General features: G+C 37.6%; 2 protein-coding genes across 5 annotated transcripts; one reads left to right on the forward strand and one right to left on the reverse strand.

Annotated features, from left to right (window-relative positions):
- The first annotated feature begins 7,683 nt into the window (after positions 1 to 7,683).
- LOC149837272 (phosphoinositide binding protein) lies at positions 7,684 to 14,459 on the forward strand. 4 transcript variants are annotated; one of them, XM_090007306.1, is made up of 3 exons: positions 7,684 to 7,831; positions 9,496 to 9,739; positions 13,644 to 14,459. In XM_090007306.1, the coding sequence occupies exons 2-3, from the start codon at positions 9,501 to 9,503 to the stop codon at positions 14,314 to 14,316; spliced, it is 912 nt and encodes a 303-aa protein (XP_089863432.1). In that variant the 5' UTR covers positions 7,684 to 7,831; positions 9,496 to 9,500; the 3' UTR covers positions 14,317 to 14,459. The 4 variants fall into 4 exon arrangements, with proteins under 4 accessions (XP_089863432.1, XP_089863434.1, XP_089863433.1 ...); XM_090007308.1 differs by having other exon boundaries at positions 7,706 to 7,831; positions 9,470 to 9,739; XM_090007307.1 differs by having other exon boundaries at positions 7,706 to 7,826.
- A 2,831-nt stretch (positions 14,460 to 17,290) lies between these two features.
- Positions 17,291 to 20,723, reverse strand: LOC149837273 (RNA-directed DNA polymerase (reverse transcriptase)). Its single transcript, XM_090007310.1, has 2 exons — positions 20,690 to 20,723; positions 17,291 to 20,085 (listed from the first exon to the last, which is right to left on the reverse strand). The coding sequence occupies exon 2, from the start codon at positions 20,075 to 20,077 to the stop codon at positions 17,729 to 17,731; it is 2,349 nt and encodes a 782-aa protein (XP_089863436.1). The 5' UTR covers positions 20,078 to 20,085; positions 20,690 to 20,723; the 3' UTR covers positions 17,291 to 17,728.
- Positions 20,724 to 24,793: the final 4,070 nt, after the last annotated feature.

Below are 24,793 nucleotides of genomic sequence, written 5' to 3' on the forward strand. Positions count from 1 at the left end.
TGGGAATTTACTAATAACTGCTAATGCCAATGTATGGTGCGGACTCTGAACCAACAGATCTTTGGCTTCTTTAAAGATTTAGAAAACGTTATCGAATGGTTGAGGAGTACAGTTTCGTCACCCTATTATCTTCTTATTGAAAAAGACGGTTGACATGTACCTCCAAAAGTTTGAGGGTAATTTTTCTTTGAAATTTTTGAAAAGTCTCGTTTTGCCATCATTTGGTTTCTTCTTATGGTTCATGATCTATTATTGGGCCACCAATTGTTTCATATCATGCATTTAAACAGTCTTTTGTCTTCCCTTCAAAAAAAAAAAAGTCTTCTGTCTTATTTTTATGCCCCTTTCGGACTTTTAGAAAAGCAAGATTTTTGGAAATTTGCTGCATATCCCAACAAATAACCTTTAGCTTTCATTGGCTACTTGCTACTAATTAACAAGACTGGATCATTGCAATGCTGACCGAATTCCATTCGGTTGGTTGGAGAATTGATCAAAGATGGTGCATCTTTTGTTGTTTTTAAAGGCAAGCCGGACTTTTAGAAAAGCAAGATTTTTGGAAATTTGCTGCATATCCCAACAACTAACCTTTAGCTTTCATTGGCTACTTGCTACTAATTAACAAGACTGGACCATTGCAATGTTGACCGAATTCCATTCGGTTGGTTGGAGAATTGATCAAAGATGGTGCATCTTTTGTTGTTTTTAAAGGCAAGCTGGGGTTTGGCAGACCCACCATTTATTATTTAACTACTGGGTTTTGAACCTGCAACGTCCCACCACAAGGATACATACACTGATAGCTCCTACCAAACACGCGGAGCCTAAGTTGGTAGTTGCATCTTTGGATTTTGGCTTTTAGCTTTCCATACCCAATGTGTTATTTGGCCTCTTGCTTTAATTTTTCCTTCACATCCACACTTGTACTCACCAACCGATTAAGCCGTAATGGGGTTATTCAAGGGGCGCTGCGTTTGCGTCCAATGACTCTGGCTGCTTGGATGCTCGAGTCTCTGGAAAATGGGACAAATATGGCCTGGCCCCTCAAGTTGCGTCCGAGCCTGTCAAGAGATCTCTTTGTCCCTGTGCAGGTTTTTGCGCTGCATTTCATATGTGGATTGTGGACCATCAAACATGTGTAGTAATTTATTTATTTATTTTATATATATAAAACAAAAGAAAAACCATTGCTGTGAGTTCAGTTCAGATGTCCATTACAGGACACGCCAAATCAACCCTGACTCATGTGCCCATTACAAAGCTTGGCATGGTTGCTTTGATTTCCAATCATATCCACTTTATCAAGCTCAGCTAAATCATGATTGACTGACTCATACAATCTGCCGGTTTGGTCAGTGCCTTTTTTTTAAAGCCCAATATATGGTTCATACCTGCTTGCAGGGGGCGGAGTCAGGAATTTAAGCCAGGGTGGACATAAATGCATAACGACTCAGGAATGGGTTCATTCACTAGTAACTCGTGACTCGGATGGGTCCACTCAGTGACTCGTCTAGTAATTTATTAACAAAAAATTGAAGAATGGAATAGCTAAACTTGTAATACCTATGTTTTTTTATAAATTAATAAATGTTAAATATATGGATTTTACATTTAAATTAAGTGAAAATTTGGATATTAGATTTAGGTTAGATTGAGATTCAATTTACATGCTAATTAGAAACATAGATAAATTAGTTTGAAAGTGAATTCAAATTTTTAGAGCTTAATTAGAATTAATTTAGATTTATAATTTAGATTAATTCAAATGCAATTAGAGGTAAATTTGGATTTTTATTTGGATCTAGACTTTTGTTAAACTATTAAGGATATGGATGAGGTTTGGATTTACCTAAACTGATTAGATCTCAATTGGATTTAAAAATCCAAGATGAAAATTCATGGAAAATCTAGATAGAAACTTTTTGGAATGGAAATTTTAATTAAACTAAACAGTAGATTGTTTTTTAGTCCAATGGGTTGGACGCCCTCTTTGTGGGGCCCGCCAAATGGACATTCTCATTGGAAAATAATAAAGTAATAACTTAGAAAAAAATCCTAATAAAATCTCTCTAAATTCAAGTCAAAGGGAAATCTAAATAATTCCTAAATTAAATAAAATGTCTAATGTAGTAAAGAGCAAATTTTTTCCTGGATTTGGTAATAGAAGACTCTCTAGGAAGGGACGTCCCAGCCCCATCCTACTGGGCCCTCCTATTCTGGGCTAGAACCCTATTTCAACAAAATAAAGAAAATAAGTAAATTAAAAAGTCAACACTTTTTATATAATTTAAAAGAAAAGAAAGGGTTTAAAACATGAACTTCTAACAATTTAGGAAAATTTTGAACAAGAGGGACTTTGTTGGGCCCTCTTGTGCTTAGCTGGACCTTCTTTGAGAGATAAGCTACCATATGTACGTGTATTTATATATTATATAGTTACATTATGTAATTTATATCATATATGTTTTAAAACTTAGAAACAAATAGATATATGCATATCTAATAGAATATGATATAAGCAAGGAAATTATTTTTGTAAAATGTAGCTTAATGTTTTAGAAAACTATGGATTGGGATTGAGTAGAGATTTTTAGGTTGGTAGGTTGAGAAAGTTAAAGAAATAGCTAAAAAAAGATCTCCCCCTCCCCCCCCCCCGCCCCCACACACACACACTCAGTGCTTTATTTCTCTTATTCTCCCTCACTCTCTATCTTCTTCCCCTTGCTCATCTCCCCCCCCCCCCCCCCCAACACGTATTAGAGGTCCTAGATCTCACTGGAGTAGTAGCTAGATAAGGCAGAACAACCATAATTCAGACTTGTGTGGTATGTGCCTACAGTGTGTTGTTACGATGCTTGTGGTTGCTACAATCAAGGTAGTGGGTTCTATCTTATACTCGTAGATCAGGGCTCGTATGCACAAGCATACTCCAAGGCTGAATAAGATTGAACCCATACATTGATCATTACCAATGTGAAGGCCGATGTCGGTTTAGACCTATTGAGCATCAAATTGATCTCAAAACTAATATTCGATTTCATGGACTGGTCCAAGTACAGATCAATCATGAGCATTGATCAATGAGAAACTGATAGTATGGATCAATCATGAGAATTGATCAATGAGAAATTGATCGACTACGCTATATATATAATTGATCCTTTAAAAGAGAGAGAGAGAGAAAACGTTTTCGATAAAAACTGGAAACGGGTGTTTTCGAAAACGAATTTTGAAAATCATTGAAGTGACTGATCTATATGTGGATCATTCATGAGTTTATGACCAGATAAACCTTTGATCGATGTGTGTTGTTTATATATATATATATATGATTTAGTGTAAAAGGTTATGAGCATAAGAGTCGAGTAATTGGGCATGACTGGTTTCATGAAAAAGTCTTATGTTGTGACCAAGAACTGTAACCAAGAACTGATTCACTTGTGGATTAGTTCTTTAGTGGGCTGGGTTAGTTTGGTTCATAGAAAAAATAAATAAACGTAATAAGATACGTGTTGTTTGATTACTCAAAAAACATTTTTAAGGAAAAAATGTTATTTATTTTCCTTTTTTCTTTACTTGCTTAACTTCATGAATATGTGTGATTGTTAGATTTTTCTTTTTATGTGGATGCTAAGAAAATAAAAAATATGTAAGGATGTATGCAATCAACCATGGATTTAAGCCATGGCTCATATGTGAGGTTAATAAGTAAGGTATTTCAAAAAAATTGTTTTGAGAAAAATGTTTTGAGATAACCTATGTATTTTGCAGATCTTGATTTCTTATATGTGGTTCATCCTCGTTATGTACTAAGATGTGGGACTAAAAAAAAAGATATATAAAAAGTATATATTTATAATATATAAATATATAAGCAAACCAGTTGGAGTTTTCCCCAACGCCCAATCGATTGCGCCTATGCCTTGCAGACCACATGGGTCCTGACCGACACAACACTCGAAGTTGCTATGTTGGTCAGGGTGCAAGCCACAACTGCATCAGTTAGGGTGTAGCAGACTCGAGTCAGCTTGACCCTAGCTCGCCTGCTAGCTTGGGTGATCAGCAAGGTCACACCTTGCTGGCACACCTTCGTCAGACTGACCCCAATATATCATATAGGTACTCAGTAGAGGACTGTTGCGATGGCGGGATATTGTGACATGACCAGAGCCAAGTCTTTCCTTTTTGCAGAGTTTGGATTTTGACATTTATTTGCCATTTAAACATTTATAACTCTCATGTTATTTCAAACTATGAGACTGAATTAAATTAATTGTATGATTGTTAAATTCAATTTAATATGATGAATGGTTTGATAGATCTGTAACCCACCCAATCTTTTTATCTGATTTTGTCTGTAAATAGTTTTTATTGTAAATTTTAAATTATTTTTAAAAAAATATGATTTTTAGGTTAAACTTTTGGGATGTTATAGTTTTGGTATCAGAGAAGGAAAAAAATTGGCTTAAGATTCGTCTAAATGACCGGTATCGCTTGGTGAGTATGTTCATTTTATTTTAATGTCATAGCGATGAAATAGTTCATTAAAATTTAGTTTTTGTGACTCATAAAAAATTAGAAGTTAGATGTCAAATAAGGACATCATCTACATTTTTTTTGTCATGTAAGCATATAATTTTTATAGACCTTTGGGTTTTATTGTAGATAGTCGGATGTCAGCCTCAGGGTTGAGCCACTCAAAGAGATTTTCTACTGAAAGCTTTCAACACATTGACTGTTATGTGCCAAAACTTTGCGAATAACGAGAGTAATGGCAATGACAACAATGATAATGACAACAACAAAGGGAATAATGCTGGAAACCATGGAGTGAGCTACAAACACTTCATGGAGTTGAATTGTCCATCTTTCTTAGGGAAGGAGGACCCCAATGCAACTGATGAATAGATTTGCACAATTGGTGAATTCTTTGATATCCTAAATGTTCTCACAGATAGGTGGGTTACTTTTGGCACTTACTGTAAAGCATGTAAATTTTTTAGATTTTTAAATAAATAAAGAATTCAGCCTTCTCATCGAATTAGAGATGTAATTCTAGTTTTTATTTGCAAGTATTGGTATTATAGATGCTTATTTATTCAATTATGGCTAGTAAGGGTAAATTAATCATTTCAAGTATTGTTTCTGACAAAATATTAAATAAAATATTTAAATATCATAAAAAATAAGGATCTTAGTGAATCACAAAGTCATTCGAGTATTTTCAAGGTGTTTTGAACTTAGCTAGATGCATTTTTGTGGTTTTTGAAAGAAATTCTAATGAAGGATAGTTTGATCATTTTAATCAAATAGCTATTTTGATATTTAAAACCTTATTTCTGATACACATGCATATCTAAACTAGTTTTAGTCATGTGTATGCATGTCTATTAAACTCAATTTTAGTATTGTGTGTGTGTGTGCATGCAAATAGTTTTTTTAGTATGCATGTTTATAGATCCGATCTTTCTAGGCATGCATGCACCTAAATTTTTTAGCATGCATATGATTTTGGTTTATACATATAGGTATTAAATTTGATAGAGGTGATGCTATCTTAGCCTAAACCAGAATCCCTCAAGGCTTTGAGAGGCTTCCTTGGACTCACTAGTTACTATCAGAAGTTCATAAGGAATTACAAGATTATTGTTGCACCGTTAACAACCATGTTGAAGAAGAATGCCTTTTTTTTATTGAGAAATTCAAGCTTGTTTTCGACCAACTCAAGCAAGCTATGTGAGAGGCACCCGTGTTAGTTCTATCGAACTTCTCTAAAAAGTTTATTGTCGAAACCGATGCTTGCAACAATGAAACTGGAGCAATATCAATACAAGAAGGCCACCATTTGGATTTTATAAGCAAGAGTCTCTCCAATTGTGTCAAAGCCCTCTCCACTTACGAGAAGAAAATGCTCACAATTATGTTGGCGCTCAAAAAGTGGAGGTGATATCTGTTGGAAAGGCATTTCATGATCCGCATTGACTACCACTACCCCAATATAAACAAACATGGGTAGCCAAGAAAATGGGGTACGACTTTGAGCTGCAATATAAGAAGGGACAAGAGAATCATGTCGTTGATGCTTTATCCCTACAGATGGAAGAAGTAGGGTTAAAAACCTTATTGGTTGTATCATGAATTGCACTTATAAAGGGACTTAACTTAAAGGATCTCTTGCCAAGTGGACTAGACAATGTCTAAGGGAGAGGGGACGATACAAATCCAATTAAACCCAAATCCGAATTGGCAATAGGTGATACAGGCCTAGAAGAAACCAGATCCAAAGAGGTAGTGGACATAATGAAGCAAGAAGGACCTAGACTTCACTTGAAGAGGACCTAAACCCTTTTATTGTGCTTGTAAAGAAGACCATGAAATGAATTTGAATTGCCTCATTCTTTCTCTAAAAATTATCCCTCTCTTCTTTTTTCTCAATTCATGTCTTTCTTTCTCCTTGACCTCCAAGCCTGCTCTCACATTTTTCTGTCGTCGTACCAAGCTTAGACCTCTAGTAGGTCAGAATCTTGGAACCTTGACTTAAGCCAAGTGTGGATGGTGGACTCAAGCTCAACGGTGGCTAAACCCTTGCTGACCAACCTGCATCCAGACGACCCCCTAACCTGCAAATCTGTAGTAGAACTCTCCAAGACTGTCTACTAGGTCTCTGTAAGTCAAACCAGCCCTCACATTATCCCAAACCTACGTCTGCACCCATTTGACTCAAACTGATTCTAAGAAAACTAACATATTTGTGTGCTATATAAACTGCAGAATCTGACTTTCCTAAGTCATATCTCCCTAACCCGACCTGATCTAAGTCTAAAATTTTAACTATAGGTGCTCCCATATGTTCCCAACCAACCTTCAAAAAATAAGCCTGAGATCCTAACCTAATAGAGGGAGCCAAATTTTTTACCAAACCCTATCGAAACCAAAATACAGTCTAGACCCAGTTTGAACCCAATTTTCTGCAACCTGACCTCAAACTCATAAATGCCCAACCAAGTGAAGTTTAACCCTAATATTTTAACATAACCTACTTCTACCTTTCTGAAACCTCTTATTAAATTTGCAGCATTTTATTTGCTGTAATTTAGGCATACTGAACTTTTTCCCAAAACCTATCTGAATCTAAGCTGAACCTGACTCTTTTTCTAACCTAACCAACCTACCAATACATCCTTGAACCCAAACCTACCTCGTGGGCCCAATCACTTAACACAGGTGTAAATAATGACTTGTACCTCATGTTCAACTGGAAGTCTGGAACCGTGCCCCACTGGCCCCACTAGAACTGAGGTGGATGCCAATGAAGTCTAGCATTGTGTTCGTAATGGCAAGCTTGAGGCCAATAAGGCGGGGGAGTTATACCACAACGGATGTCAGGAAAATGTAGGATGGATGATCAAGAGAGGTCTGGCCATCCTTTAATCTCGAAAGGGTAAAACTATCATTTAAGCTAAAGTAACTAACAAGGGTGGCACTATAGTTAAAGGGTTAGGGTCAGCTCAGTCGATTGTTTGTGAATTATTTTCTTAATTCAGGCACCAAATTGTGAAATTTAAAAAGTAAGGAGGTCTTTGAAATTAGTTGAAAATATAAGCTTATATTTGTAAGTTTTTTCTTTTCTCAGGGAAGAAATTGCTAGTATCACGGTGGACTCGTACTCGCTCGTCCATCTCGTGATAGACGGTCGACTGCATAAAGGGTGGCCGTCTTCTCTCTCTCTCTCTCTCTCTCTTCTCGGTGGCGGCCAGGGCGACGCAGGTTCTAGATTTCCTCGTTCGATTGGGATCCTGTTTGTTTCTTCGCTTTGATCTCGCTTGGTAAGGTGGGTTCTTCATAGATCTTGATAATTTTCCTTATATTCGAGGGTTTTCTAGGGTTCTTCAGCCTCTTTGGCGTTTGGGTGTGCTTTCGGTCCCGTTTTTTCTCGATTTTGGGCCTACTTTCCTGGGGCTTCTGCCTTCTCTTACACTATTTTTTTGGGGTTCTTGTTCCTTTTGCGATTCGTTTACTTCTTGATCTTTAGGTTTTTGTTTTCTGTTTAGGGTTTTCTAGTTTTTGCATCTTATCTGGACAATCTTTGTCGTTCTGTAACGTAGTTTTCTTCATTTATTTATAGGGATTTGTCTTTTCATTATGCCGTCTATTTTCTTTTTAGGGTCAGGGTTAGGGTTTCTTTTCGTTTGATAATATGTTTGTTCATCTACATCCTGGTTATTTAGATTGAATTTTATTTTGGGTTTTATTGTTTTATCGTTCATATTATTGTTAATGCCTTCATGTGCGCTCTTTTTTTTTTGTAAAAATAATTGAAATTTTCTTACATTTTTAAGTCAAATATTTGCCTCTGGTTACTGAAATCTCCTTTTTGTGGGGTAATTCCAGCATTTTTCATGTTTTGGTTACCAAATTCTCCTTTTTGTTGCGTAATTCCAGCGTTTTCATGTAGTTTCTTTTTCATAAAAGACTATTTTTATACATTTTTAGGCCGTGTATTTTTCCCCTTCCCTACAGGTCTTCTTCTTCTTCTGCTGCTGCTTCTCGGTTATGGTTTTTTTAACCCCTAAAGCCTCGTTTGGGAATTGAAATTATAGAACTATTCAGGAAATTTACGTAGAAGCACTGCCGAAACCACTGTGATTATGCTGTAATAATTATATCAGGTATTAGATTTTCCTTCTTTATTGAAAGTTTTACCCGTTGTCTCCATGAAGATGAGTATTTGCGAGAGTGTGGCGAATAATTGTGATATTTCTAAAGGGTTTGTTTTAGGAAAATATCACAGAAATGCTTGCAAGTTCTGAAAAATGTGAAGCTTTTTCTGTTATTTTGGTTTTTGCTGTTCTTGACTTGAATTGACTTTGCACATAACACTAAACTGAGAATGAGAGTTCGACATGATACTGAAGAGTGTAAATAATAGGTTTAGTCTCTTCGGTTTGTGGTTTTATTTTGTAAATTAGTAATGCATTTGAGAGAAATTTATTTTGTTAATTACATAAACAAGGAATCATTATTCTGTAATACTTGAAGTAAGAGGCATTCCTAGGTGTTACTTAAGAGCGCAATTTCCTTATTTTTTGTCGGAATTTTCGTGCATGCATGTCAAGAACAAAAATTTCAATTATGTGGAGTCAGCTGTCGATACCTGGAACCAGACAAACTGTATGAGTTGCTTGCTTCGCCATTCATGATGAAAGAGTATGGATTGTTTGATTATTTGCAACAGTGTTGGTGGTGATCTTATTTTATTCATCTAATCTAATGATTCTAACCCATCCTTTATATTCTGTGTCTTGGTTTTGTGGATGACGATTTTCCGTCCTTAGATTGTATTATACTGTAGTTCTATTGCTCTTGCATCAATGACAAAATTTCTATCAGTTTTTTGTTTATTCTATTTTACCTATCAATGTGTTTTTTATTTTATTGCCAGTTTCAGTAAGTCTGAATCATTGGCTAGTTAATTTGAGTGCATATTTGATTCAGGAAGGATGCCGCAGAGGCACTCAAAGAACAACAACGATCTTGCATTCTTTACGTATGATGAGAAGCGTAAACTTGGGTATGGGACTCAAAAGGAAAGGCTTGGAAAAGACTCTATAAAACCTTTTGATGCATGCTGCCTCTGCTTGAAGCCATTTATTGATCCTCTCTGCTGCCACAAAGGTCATACATTTTGCAAAGAATGCATATTCGAGTGCTTGCTGGCACAAAAGAAGGATATCAAAAGGTATGTCTGCATACTTTGGGTTTCAAGATTGCCTTTTTCCTTTTGTTTTCATGTTTTGCTGTTTATATGCCACCACTATCTTTTTATCCTTTTTCTAATATTACTATGTTACCTGGAAGAGGGAAAAAAGGAGTCTACTTTTGGTAGCCAAACAGGTCAGACCCGTAACATATTTGAACTGACGTATATACTTCAAGAGATCTGTTGCTCATATTCTGTCAAATGTCAATTCCACTAGGTCTCTTCCTCTGCCTGTTAAGATGTCATTGTAAGAGCCTTTTGTGCATATTTGGTTGTTATTTTCATTGTTGTTGACTTAAGCCAAGCTTAATATCACAATCTCCAACAATTGGCAACACCCAGCAGCAGTGTTGTAAGTATCGTACGATATTGTACAATACATATCGTTACTTTTTGGTTTTGCAATACAATACACGAGTGTATATCATACCCGTATTGAGTGTATTATACGATAAACCCCTTTATCGTGCCATATCGTACGACACAGGGTGTATCGTACGATACAGGAAGCCAAAAATTACTTTTTTTCATTTTGGGTTTTAAATACCTTTTGAGAGCCGACTTCTCTATTTGTCTAGAGGCCATTAGAAGTGCATTTTCACTGTTTATTCACCCAAAGAAGTGGGTTAAGGTAAAAAAAGTGCATTTTCACTGTTTTTTCACTCAAGAAAATAACTTAAGGTAAATTTTTTTATTATGAATAAAATTACAAAGCTATCCACAAAAATTAAAGATTTATATCAAGGTAGAAATTAGGCTCCACACTCCTCCAACAAACATGGCATCAGATGATCCGGCATGTCCACAGGGCACTCAAGTAATCAGTGAAAACTAATTGAAAATCGGGTGCAACTATTGCCATAATATTTTTTTTTATGTAATATAAAAGTTTGCTTCTTTTGGTATGTTCTTAATTGCAAAATATTTAATATTTTGCATTGTTCTTGTAAGATAGTTGATGTTTGATGATGTCTTATGCAGTTCATGATTTTATGGTTGTATTTTGTGCAATTCATCATTGTTTCATATAATATGATTTTTTTAGATTTTTTGCTATTTTTTATTATTTTTCTTGTTTTTTTTTAATTTACGATATTTTATGATACGATAGGATACAATCTTAATTTGGGCCCAACCGATACGGGTAACGATATGATACTTATAACTTTGATGAAAGCCAACCTATATCATATAGTTAGAGCTTTAAGCATTATAAGTAACTAAACATCATATTTTCACTCACACGTTCACATTCCATCTTGTTGTAGATGACATTATAAATGCCTTGTTATTGTTTTCTCATATAGGGGTAGCTTTGCCTTTTCACCCCACCAATATATAGCTCCCCTATTGTAGTTATTTCGTTGGGTCATCCTCCAATAGTAACCATGTATTTTGTAAGGTCAACATCAAAGTACTTGTTGAACTCGGTACCATGGATACATCGACATAAATATCTACTTCAAGGGTAGTTTTGTCTTTTTATCCTACCACTGCGTAGATCTCTTGTTTTTCTAATTTCATATGGCCAACCTGTCATAGTAGCCATCACAAGAACACTTGTTGATGAACATCATATCTTATCATTCACATTTTCATATTTGTTCTTTTTGAACATGACACCATTTATGCATCAACATATATATTTATTTTTGGGATAGTTTTATTACCTAGTCATTGTTTAATCTTGTTGTTTACCTCCAAAGTACATGTTAGAGATAAGAGACCCGCTAAGTTCGCTATTTAAAATTAAACTATAGCGAAAATCGAGTGCAACTATTGTCATAATATTTTTGTTTATGTAATATGAAAGTATGAGTCTTGTGGCATGTTCTTAATTGCAAGATATTTAATATTTTGTATCGTTCTTGTGAGATAGTTGATGTCTTATGGAGCTCATAGAGACATAAATGCTTCATATGTGATTTTATGGTTGTATTTTAATTTTTGTACAATTCATCATTGTTTCATGTGATGATTTTTTTTTTTATAATTTTTGCTAATTTTTCTGTTTTTTCTTGATTTTTTTTTTTTTTTATTGAAATTTATGATATTTTACGATATGATACGGTCTTAATTTTGTCCTGACCAATATGGGTACGATACAATACTTACAACCTTGCCCAGCAGTAAAATTTTAGAGTCAAATTCACCCAAACTACAATTTCTGTAAATGTTATGACACGTTAATAGGCAAGATACAGAGTAGCAAGATTTTGGTTGAGGAAGGAATATGACTAGAGTCGGTCTAAATGTCAGCTTCAAGGACAATGAGTGTTATGTGGATTGCTTAATGGACGAGATAATGATGTCTGGTAAGCTTCATGTATATTCTTTCTGATATTAACGTCTACCAGCATTGAGGACCTATTGGGCATATGCCTGCCTGTCCACAGTTCTTTGCCTGTGGTTTCAATTCAGTTTTGTTTTGCCAGTTAATTTATGTTTGCATGTCAAAGATCAAACCATCATGTCTCGGATGCTGGGTAATCATGATCTCTGTGTGTGATGGACTAGGGCTTTATGAGTCCATGAGTATGTTTGGAATAAGCGATCCTATGTTCATCTCTTTACTCTTCAGAGGAACAGGAAAGGATGATCTTTTCTTTTTCATTTTTTTCCTTTTTGGATTTCTTTCTTTTATTTCTTATTCACAGTGTTGGTACTGCTTGCTATTCAGTTGTACTGGCTTGGTTGGTTGTGCTTGCGATGTCAAAGATGAGTATAATTGGAATTTGCTATGAAATTGTTCATGATTCTTTTGCAGTTTCATCGAAATTGCATTCATTGTTGGGATTGGTTTTCCTAGCGCAATGCGTGTCTAATGCAAATATAACACTTCAAAGTTCTCTCCAAAATAAAATATAACACTTCAAAGAATGAATTTAGCTAAACCATGAGTATAACCAATCGGCTAATTTATGTATAGGCACTTATTATTCTTGTTTGTTCCATAATTTATCCTTTGCCTTTTGTTTATTCCTCAAATTTTCCCCTTGTTTGATAGTCGGGGAAATTCAGTTTAGAATTGAATCCACAATACGACCTAGAAGTATATTGGCTAATAATTGTGGCGCTCTAATTTCTCCTTTTAGAGTTTGCAAATCATAGGATAAAGGTTGGGTGGATGAAATGGAAAAGTGCAACTGGAGTGTTGTGCGATCGTAGAATGCCATTGCCGTTGAAGAGAAAGTTTTATAGGACGACTATTAGGCCCGCTTTACTATATGGTACGGAATGTTGGGCTGCCAAGAAACATCATATTCAAAAAATGAGTGTAGCTGAGATGTGTATGCTTAGATGGATGTGGAAATACAATAAAAGATAAGATTCGGAACGAGGAGATACGTAAGAGGGTAGGCGTTGCACCCATTGAAAATAAGATGAGAGAGAATCGTTTACGATGGTTTGGACATATTCGGCGAAAGCCTAATGATGCTCCAGTTAGAAGGATGGAGAAATGGGAAAGTATATTAGTTAAAAGAGGTCGGGGTAGGCCTAGGAAGACTTGGATGGAGATGATAGGAAAGGATATGAATGCTTTGAAACTCACTGAGGACATGGCATTGGATAGAAATGATTGAAGGAGAAGGATTCATGTGGAAGACCCAGAATGATTTTCTTTTTTGGTTCATATCGCCGACCCCAATTGTTTTGGGATGAAGGCCTAGTTGTTGTTGTTGTTGTTGTAGAGTTTGCAAGATATTTTTATTCGGAAGGTGTCGCCCTGCATTCTCTTTGTTTATTGCTTTTTGCTTGAACTACTGCAACTCTCACATGTTTTTGATACTCAGAGTGCCATATTCTCCTCTTTTATTCCTGGACGTTAAGTTCATTGATGTTGTTTTGGATCAAGATTTTTCACTGTTCCTCTGTCTGGTAGGAAGTTAGCTGCCCATGCTGCACAGCAGAAACAAGAAAAAGAGGAAGATGAAGAGAAGGCAATGTTGCAGAAGGCCCGAGAACTCAATGCCTTTGATCAGCAAAACCACGGAGCTGTACCTCAGTACAGTGACAGAAATTATGCGCAGGACAAGAACGGCTTCCACGGGGCGAACAGCGTTAAAGTGACATCGTACGAAGAGGAAGCTCTTCGCACCATGAAGGCATTTTGGCTGCCTTCTGCAACTCCTGAAGCGGCAGTCAAGTGTGAGCCCCCCTCGACAGACACAGTTTGCCCAGAAGGCAGAGAGAAGCTCAAGCTTAAGAGCCTGTTCCCGATCTACTTCACGGAGGAAAGCAACGACAACGAAACCAATTCACTGAACAAGAATTATATGTGTCCGAGCTGCAAGATCACACTAACTAACACGCTTACGCTCGTGGCAGTGGGCACGTGTGGCCATGTTTACTGCAAGAAGTGTGCCTACAAGTTTATAGCAGTTGATAAGGTGTGCTTAGTTTGTGATAAGGAATGCAAAGATAAGAACTTGGTTTGTCTGGAGAAAGGAGGGACTGGGTTCGCCGGACATGGGGATCATTTGCAGGCTACAGATTTCAAACATCTGGGTAGTGGCTCAGGGTTGGGACTCGTCAGGCCAGCTCCCAAAACTTGAAGGAACAAGTGGCTCTGGTGAAAATTTTGGAATGGCATTTACCCGTTGGAACTGTTGCAAAGTGTGGAAAGTGTATCCTTGCATTGAGAAAACTTGGCCCTGACATTACCAGAGAAGATAATGTATTGTATTTTCTCTCTTTATTTTAAATGTTATGGTTTGCGTCAAAAGGACACAGCTAAAGGGACACTGGATATGCCATTTTAAGCAATTTTCTATTAAGAATCGTATACAAAGTGGCACGATACGGGGGCAAGTTGGAGCATCCATTTGACATAGGTTATTTGAGCTTTGTGACCGTTACAGCCAAAGAAGTTGAGGGATCATAAGATTCTGTTTTCGATTCATATGGTGTGCTGGATTTTCAGCTCCAAAACAAAGGGTATCTACCTTAGTATGAGTTTTTTATTTTTTGGCAAAGGAAGATCTCGCAAGAATTAAAAAAAATGTTACTTTTTGGGGGAAATCTTGGGGAACATCGGCATATCTAGATTTTAAAAATACATAAGAATACAAGAAAAAACTTGAAAAATATAAGAAAATATAAATATTGTGTTAATAACATGATAATATCACGATAAACATGTGATATCTTCAAAATATGTGAGGGTTTTGAAAATCACTTTTTTTTTCTTGGGATTGTATCCGTTTTGAAAATCTCGTGATAATTAAAAAATGTGGCGACACTTGTGATTATGGTATCTACATTCTGATGAAAACAATGGAAAACATCCTTATGATTAAGACTATCAGTTCGTTTGCAATTGATCTGAACGAATCCCATGGTTCTATCACGCTCTCCATGGTTCCATCACGCTCGTTCAAGCAGTCTTGGAGGTCGCATGTAAGGATTGGGCACTTGTTCTCATGGTTTCTGCCCAGTTGTCTAGATTAACTCCCAGTGACAATCTGAAATCAAGGGTGAGCCCTCTCAACTTTAATAACGACGTCAATTAGTATGGTTGGTTGCTCTCAATCTGAAAATGATATTTAAGCTTATCTGTCCTGGGAGCTGTTTGCTGCAATCTGCAAGTCTATCAGAGTCCCCTTGCCATATATTTAATCCTTCTCTTTGGATCTAAATACGACCTTTCATTTTATAGAACTGGCAAGCATGACACGACAGGGATTCCACTTTTTTGGTACATATCTTCGATGCTGCTCATTCAGCACAAACAGGTTGGATTCAATCAGGGCAAGGATGCAGGTTCAACAAATTTTTTTGCTCCGGATTCAGCAACAAGGAAGCAAGAAGTTTCGATGTGCCGTGGTGTATGTTGTTTGCTGATGATATTGTTTTGATTGATGAGTCTAGAGCTGGGGTTAATGCTAAGTTAGAATTATGGAGACAAACATTGGAAGCAAGAGGTTTTAAGTTGAGTAAGAGTAAGACATAATACATGGAATGTCGGTTTAGTAAGCAACAAAGTAGTGATGGGAGTGTAGTGAAGCTTGGTGAGCAAGAAATACCGGTGGATGATTGTTTCAAATATTTGGGATTTATCATTCAAAAATATGGAGAAATTGATGGAGATGTAAATCATAGGATAAAGGTTGGGTAGATGAAATAGAAAAGTGCAACTGGAGTGTTGTGTGATCGTAGAATGCCATTGCGGTTGAAGGGAAAGTTTTATAGGATGACTATTAGGCCTGCTTTACTATATGGTACAGAATGTTGGGCTGCCAAGAAACATCATATTCAAAAAATGAGTATAGCTGAGATGCGTATGCTTAGATGGATGTGAAAATACAATAAAAGATAAGATTGAGAACGAGGAGATACCTAAGAAGGTAGGCGTTGCACCTATTGAAAATAAGATGAGAGAGAATCGTTTACGGTGGTTTGGACATATTCGGCGAAGGCCTAATGATGCTCCAATTAGAAGGATGGAGAAATGAGAAAATATATTAGTTAAAAGAGGTCGGGGTAGGCCTAGAAAGACATGGATGGAGGTGATAGGAAATGATATGAATGCTTTGAACCTCACCGAGGACATGACATTGAATAGAAACGATTGGAGGAGAAGGATTCATGTGGAAGACCCAGAATGATTTTCTTTTTTGGTTCATATCGCCGACCCCAATTGTTTTGGGATGAAGGCGTAGTTGTTGTTGTATTCAGCAACAAGGGCTCTGCTTGTCTGGTAGGAGCAACTAGTGAACGTTACCCTGTGTTTGGACGTTGCAAGTTCAAAACCCAATGGCATAGTTGTATAACTGGTAAGGGTCTTTCTAACCCCAGCTTGCCTTTCAAACCATATTGAGTGAAAATTTCAAAATGCCACACAGTTAACATTTTTTTTTGGATAATCCAAGGGAAACCCTCCATCACCAACCGCACATTGGCAGGTCTCTGGTTGGTAAAACCCTTGAGGTCCCTCGTGCCCATTAGAGAATACACCCAGCTTCAACTTTGAAGCAAGGGATGCCACCCATGGTTTCAAACTTGTGACCTCTTGCCAACTTGGTGACACTCACATGTTGCCCCTATAGTGACAAAAGTTAAAAACAGCAAAATCTCGGGCAATTTTGAAAATTTTTATAAATCTCGTTTTTGACAAAATCTCGACAATAAAAATAAATAAAAAATAAAAATAAATAAATTTTATAAGAAAATATAAATAAAACACATTTAAAAATGAAAACATCACAATTAATATTCACTAAAATGGTAAATATTGCGATATTTGTCACGGTTCAAAAATCTTGCGAGAAATTGCCGTTTTAAACTTTCAGGCAATTTCTGGCGATATTATTGCAAGACTTTTATAAATATCTCGATATTTGTTACAGAGGTCGCCCATACCAGATGAGCTTTGCCACACCGTACGCTGTCATTGTCTAATGTTCCTTTCCCTTATAAACCGTACTTGATGTTTTGTGTCCACAATGCAAATGGTAATCAAGGAACATTTGCAATCATAACATTAGGATATCAGACAAAATTTAATCGGTAAGTTGACGCATATAGCATAAACTCGATGTTATATTATCATTTCAATAGTGGAATGAATGATTAATACAAACTTACCAACTCCCTTATCAACTTAAAGCATCAAGACGAAGAGCCAATCAACCAACCTGACCTAGCATGACACCACCGGAACATAAGCCAAAAGCTTTTGTACCACCTAATGACAAACTGACCGCGGTTAGTTGGTCTCATTTGGACACTTCCCTACTACAATTTGCTCAACAAAATGTATTAAACCTTGGAAGTTCATGAGGGGAGGCATGGTTAATCTCCATTGAGTTATTCCCATTTTTGCTGCTGTTTTCTGTTTCATGATCAAATATGGCTTGTGATGATCAATTGAGAACTCTATGGTTGAGAGAGAACTGCTTGCTTGAGCTTTCTAACTGATCGCAGCAGAAAACATGAGGCACCTTGCCCTTATGAAAAAGCTATACATCAGTGCCCATCAGAGCATGAAGTGCAGTCAATATCCTGGAGTGTAATCCTACCCAAGTATAGCTCGCTTATGTGCTTTGAGCAGAGTGAGAGACACTTGCGGTCTATACTTTCTTGAATGGCACTAATTCCAGAAACCCACTTTTTCTCATCATATGGATTGACATTTAGGCGACTTTGGAGCAACCGCACTCGGTATGCAACAGTATCCTTCACATCACAGAAAAGAGCTGCACAGTAAGTTGGAGGTTCATCAGAAGCCAGTCTAACCAAAACCATGCATAAAAGTCCATCTACAGGTTTTGGGTCTGAAAGATTTCTGTCACCCATCATTTTAATATCATTCTCGATAGGAAAGTAAATTCCCTCAGTCCCTTCTGCAGTAGCAACTTTTAAATCTTTAGAGTAATGTCTGATAGCCTCACGTTTAGTGGATTCATGTTTCTCTGCCAAGGTTAAGATGCACGAAAATCGCAAGTGGTAATTGACAATTGTTTTGACTGTTCTGAAGTTATGGCAACAGCAATAGAAATCAAGCCATCTCTTTGCTATGCCAGCATACCACTTGATGATATCAGCATCCTCTAGAGGAATAAGTAATTTGATCGGCCGGGGACGACCCATTGAGTTTGTAAATCCTGCCATTTTAACAGATTTTCTCATCAGTTCCAACGGTGCATCAACCTTCATGCATAGCTTTGTTAAATCATCTACAGTCTGCAGAGAGTATCTGAGACTTTCCTCTTCTAATTTCTTTTCTTCCACCATGGTTTCCTTATGTTTTTTAGGATTAAGATATTTATCTACCTGCCCTTGAAATTGGTCATAAGCATCCAAAAGTTCTTGCGGCAACTGATCTCTAACAGATCGAGAATATAGGAAGTCACCAGATGTGAATTTGTGGTGCCACTCCCAACACTCATCAGGTGAGTAAAAAAATTCTTGAACGACTTCTTTTGCCCAAGTTCCAAATATTTCCCTAACTACAGGAGCCACATCTGGTTCACCTTTGAAGCCGCCACTGCATTTGTACTTCTTGAAAACATGACTGAGTATTTTCATCCCCAACTTCTTCCGTCTTGTCTCCAGTGCATTTCTTTCTTCCGAAGCTCTTGCCTGTCGCTGTTTTATATACTTCTTCCTTGCCCTGATTGCTTTCTCAGACAAAGGGGGTCGCAACACAGAGGGAGGAACAGCCTGGAATTCCAGGCCAAGAAACTCTATCTTCTCAGAAACAGCACTATGCATCACAGTGTTTGATCTATCTATCTTCAACTTCAAAGTACTTTCTAAGAACTCAACAAGCCGATCCTTCACTTTCATAGTAAGTATTTTTGATCCAGAACATATCACCAATATATCATCTAAATATCTACAAGCAAATAACTTCACAGGTTTATAAAAAATATTGTCTAAACCCTCAGAATCTCTATGTCTCACCTGTTCATAAACCCAATCTTTCACACCAGATGACTCTTCAACTCCAATTTCACTAACCAAATCGAACATTGGTCTCGTCCTGTCAATTTGAGAACGCAAATTCTGAATTTCTCTATCAAACACATTTAAGTAGATATTAACAAGAATCGAACTCAACCCACTTTCCTGTGGAAGACCTTTTCCCATATGCCAACCCCCAAATTCGACAGAAACCACTTCAGACTGAAACAACGTGCTTATGAGATCTATCAACAAGGCATCATCAATTTTTTCTTCTAATATTGATGTCAATTTCTTCACACAAGTATGATCAAACTTCTCACGCAAGAACTTGACACGAAACCACCAATCTGGGTTAGCAACTGATGTCTTCAAGTACCTAACAGAAGTATGTCGCCCCATCCCTACCCGACCACCATATGCGAAGGTCATAAACCTCTTATCATAAATGACCTCCAACACCATTCGAATTGCCTCGATCACAGCTTTTAACTTCAAATCAGGAAGAACCAAAGATTCCCCCTTCTTTCTGATCGGAATCATCCTAACACAGCCAGAATTCACATTGAAACTGCCCTCTCTGAGTTCCTGACATGTGTTCACTATCCAGCTCCAATCAATACCTCTATACCCCGAAGAAAGCAACAAATGGCGCAATTCTCCACCCTTTTTACCCACACTGAGGTTTTCACAGGCGGCGAACAGAATGCTGGGGAACGCAACCACATTGCGTACAAGGTCATGGAATCTACCATTCTTGAACTGCTTTAAAACAAGGCTTTCTATATCATCTTTTGTTAAAGTTACTGCACTCCCACATGCATCAAAATCAGTTCCCTTACAGTATCCATGTGCAACTCGGAGATAAACCCTAAAGCTAATCTGAGGCAAACCAGATCTCCTGAGCATGAACACCGCTGCAAAAAGAAATTTGAGATTATGGAAAATGGATGTATATCTTTACGACAAAGGTGAGAAAACCTAAACCAAAACTTCAGGAAAATTGAAATATACTCATGAGAGAACGATCTAAATCACAAAATAAAAGAGAGAAAAAAAGATATCTTTAATGCCTATACCCCAAACGCCAACTTCAGCCAAACTATAGAATCCCTTGAGCATAAAAAAATAAACACAAAATCACACAAAAAAGGTATTTTCCACGAAGTGGAGGAAAAACCTGAATGCAACCCTAAGTCAGAGAAATTGAAGACCTCTCAAATGATTAACAATATCACAAAAATGACGATCCTTATGTGAATCGCAACTACAAATTGCCACAAAAAGCATACGGAAACACACGATGCGGTGAGAAAACACAAACATGACCCTAAAGTCCGAGAAATCCAAGAATCTCTTCGACGACAGCAGGATCGCAAAAATGCTTATCAAAATAACGAGAAACGACGATTATTTACGTGAACTGCATCTACAGAATGATCGGATTCCAGCAGCAAACAATTATCTGACAATGATCGACAGGAAAAGAGACGAAAACGAGAGAGAGATGATCGTACGGACCTAGGATTTGATAGCGGAGCTCTTTGGCGCGAGATTGACGAAGAAAGTAAGGGTTCGAAAATTAAAGGGCCGGAGGGGGGGAGATATTTATAAGGATAAGTCCCTGATGCGAGCCGTTAGATCTAGTAAATCCGACGGTTTAGATCTCCACTGCCCTTCGCTGGGATTTGGAGTATGGATCCTACTTTAGATTCGAATTCCAAAGCTCTTGAGGTCCATGCCCAATTTGAGGTTGATGATTATGCAGGGTATGAATGAAATTGGGACAGATATGGGTCCGGTTATGATATAAAAACCCTGGTACTGAATCCACTGAAAATGATAAAAGTATGTCGGCATTCATGTGGGTAAATCAGGTCGGGTTGGACCCTATCCAGCAATATTTTATTTACATGATTCCTACCCGTATCCATGCTGACCATATTTCTTCTGAATCCCACCTGGATTTGGACATACACAACCGGACCTAACTTTAATGATTTAGTTCGGGCCCGAGTCAGAACTCAATCCCATTTGCATCCCCTATGTAACACCGGGTCAGGCAGATCGATGGACCACTGGGCTGACTTAGTGGATAGCTCGAGTCTGAGCCTTTATTTTGCTCCAAGTCCAATATGAATGCGACCTAAACCCGCTCTGATCATTTATCAGGTCTGGTTTGATCCAATTGATAATCCAGGTTAAAATTTAAGAAAAAATACCAAATTTAGATGGCTTGTCCTGGGTTGGACGAAATGAACAAAAGGAATGGAACAAAACATTGGTTTTGTTCATTTTGTAACAACTGATCCGAGTCCAACGTTTGTTTGGACCGTACTCAAATGCTATGTTCCAAATGCCGGTTGTTTGATGACAATGTGTAGGCAACTTGGACAGTCATGGGTCAAATTACTTCGTTTTGGATTGTATGACTCGATCTGTCCACTATTTTACATGTTTTAACAAATTCATTATGGTTTTTTGCTTGGATATGAATCCAATTATAAAATTATATTTAAAATCATGATTTTTTGCCATGAATATAAATTTTGAATTGGATTTTTGCTCGAATATGGATTTTGCTTCAAATAAGGATCTCAAATTGGATATTTGCCCCGAATATGGATCTCAAATCAGATTTTTTGCCCAAATATAGATTTTTGCTTGGAATATGGATCTCGAATTGGATATTTGCACTGAATATGTTAAGAAGGTTCATTTTTCTGCTCCCATAGAAAGTTAGGCTCTTCAGTCTTCTAATTGGTCTTGACAACTTTTGCCTCACAGTTATGTATCTTGCCTGAAATTGGTAGTTCTTAAGGAAGCAAAAGACAACACCATGTTGCTTGTTGACAATCAAAACTTTCAAAGAGCAATGTCTAAAAATGCATTATAAGCTGAAAGCTACTTGAATGAGATCACTTGAAAGGAAGCGTGTACATGGTATAGAAACACAGAAAAACCTAATGGAGAAATTGATGTTGAGCAATATGACCCACTGATGGCATGAGTGACTTGATATCTTACATTTTCAGGAAAACTTATAGGAAGTCTCTATGTACATAGATATGTGTAGGGTACTTGGTTAGACCATATACTTCAGTCATATTACTATGCAGTATGCAGCATAAGTGTACCATTGCTGGTGCTCTGTTTAGGTTGCACAGATTAATCCTCTGATGTACCGACTGTTTTCAGGCTATAGTAGATGCTGGACCTTACTGACATAACAAGATCACTCCAGTTTTGGAAACACAAAATCACAACCCAACTCACACAGTTTCAGTTTTCAATTCTTTGCTATGAAACACCGCCTGACACACATTTGGTTCAGAGTCTCAGTCTCTTTGCTATGAAACACAAGAACACCATACCTTATGAATCTCGAAACGTATATCACAACAATCGAACCAAGACCAAGAAACTCGCAGACAAGAAGCAGAACTTGATAGGAGTCTAACCCAAAAACTCCAACCCAGCTGAGACCAAAAATCCCGTGCAGAATCGATGGAAGACCTAAAGAAACAAACTCCTACGAAATTGAGTCTCAACAAACACGGGAACCTTTTCCGCCATGGATCTAGGGCACACATACAGATAGAAAGAGAAGGAGAGAGAGAGAGATGGTACCGTCTATTGTTGGGTGCTGGTTCAGGAAGCTTTGCTCTACATGGAGAAGAAAACACCATTCCAATGGTAGTGGGAAAAGGTCGGTCACTCAGCGAAGAGAGAGAGAGAGTGAGTGAGAGACGCATCGACGGGCGCATTTTTTTTTCGTCCCCTCCGTCCCTGTTCATTTTGTAACAAGGGGGAGGTGGATCGAATGCGCAAGATTCAAAAGAAAGAAATTGCAGAGGCTTTGAAGAAAATGAAATCAAGAAGGGCAGTTGGCCCAGATGGTATACCTATCGAGGCTTGGAAATGCTTGGGAGAGAAAGGTTTAGAATGGTTGACAAATCTTTTTAACTTGATTTGGCGAACAAATAAGATGCCTAATGAGTGGAGGAAGAGTACTTTGGTGCCTTTATATAAGAATAAGGGTGATATACAAGATTGCACAAACTATCGTGGTATAAAACTCATGAGTCATACTATGAAACTTTGGGAGAGGGTGATTGAGTCTAGGTTGAGGAAGGTTGTCATGGTATCGGAGAATCAATTTGGTTTTATGCCTGGAAGATCAACTATGGAAGCTATACATCTTCTTAGACAACTTATTGAAAGATATAGAGAGAGGAACAAAGATTTGCATATGGTTTTTATTGATTTAGAGAAGGCATACGATAGAGTACCTAGGGACGTTCTCTGGTGGACAATGATGAAGAAAGGTGTTTCTCTCAAGTACATTAGTATAATTAAAGATATGTATGAAGGAGTAGTAACCAATGTCCGCACTTGTGGAGGGGTGACAACCAATTTTCCGATAACGGTTGGGTTACATCAAGGATCTGCTTTAAGCCCTTTCCTATTTGCGATAGTGATGGATGAGCTTACGAGATCAATTCAAGAAAATGTACCATGGTGTATGTTGTTTGCTGATGATATTGTTTTGATTGATGAGTCTAGAGCTGGGGTTAATGCTAAGTTAGAATTATGGAGACAGACATTGGAAGCTAGAGGTTTTAAGTTGAGTAAGAGTAAGACTGAATATATGGAATGTCGGTTTAGTAAGCAACGAAGTAGTGATGGGAGTGTAGTGAAGCTTGGTGAGCAAGATATACCGGTGAATGATTATTTCAAATATTTGGGATCCATCATTCAAAAGTATGGAGAAATTGATGGAGATGTAAATCATAGGATAAAGGTTGGGTGGATGAAATGGAAAAGTGCTACTGGAGTGCTGTGCGATCGTAGAATGCCATTGCGGTTGAAGGGAAAGTTTTATAGGACGACTATTAGACCCGCTTTACTATATGGTACGGAATGTTGGGCTGCCAAGAGACATCATATTCAAAAAATGAGTGTAGCTGAGATGCGGATGCTTAGATGGATGTGTGGAAATACAATAAAAGATAAGATTCAGAACGAAGAGATACGTAAGAAGGTAGGTGTTGCACCCATTGAAAATAAGATGCGAGAGAATCGTTTACGGTGGTTTGGACATATTCGGCGAAGGCCTAATGATGCTCCAGTTAGAAGGTTGGAGAAATGGGAAAATATATTAGTTAAAAGAGGTCGGGGTAGGCCTAGGAAGACTTGGATGGAGATGATAGGAAAGGATATGAATGCTTTGAACCTCACCGAGGACATGACGTTGGATAGAAATGATTGGAGGAAAAGGATTCATGTGGAAGACCCAAAATGAATTTCTTTTTTGGTTCATATCGCTGACCCCAATTGTTTTGGGATGAAGGCGTAGTTGTTGTTGTTGTTGTTGTTGGGGAGGCGGATCGAAAATAACAAACAATCATGGAGGATGCGCGGAACGCCGTCCGCCATGTCCAACGTTTGTCTGCTTTCGCTGTTCCCAACAAGATTTTCCGTCCGAATCCCGCTGGGAACGGCAAATCAAACATGCTCTTAGGGCACATTTGTGTGCTATGGAAGAGCGCCCCATGACAGATTTTTCGGGGAGCTCTCTTCTGTGGAACACTAGTCCGAAAAGGGGGGTGGGACATTGAAAAC

The sequence above is a fragment of the Nuphar pumila genome, chromosome 5, assembly GCF_984573655.1.
Source record: "Nuphar pumila chromosome 5, dmNupPumi1.hap1.1, whole genome shotgun sequence".
In the NCBI taxonomy this organism is placed as follows: domain Eukaryota; kingdom Viridiplantae; phylum Streptophyta; class Magnoliopsida; order Nymphaeales; family Nymphaeaceae; genus Nuphar; species Nuphar pumila.

Excerpts from the sequence above, each read along its gene's own strand:
- LOC149837272 (XM_090007306.1), top strand. The coding sequence starts at position 9,501 with ATGCCGCAGAGGCACTCAAAGAACAACAACGATCTTGCATTCTTTACG. Across the intron at positions 9,740-13,643 it reads CAAAAGAAGGATATCAAAAG|GAAGTTAGCTGCCCATGCTG; the intron begins GTATGTCTGCAT and ends TCTGTCTGGTAG.
- LOC149837273 (XM_090007310.1), bottom strand. The coding sequence starts at position 20,077 with ATGCTCAGGAGATCTGGTTTGCCTCAGATTAGCTTTAGGGTTTATCTC.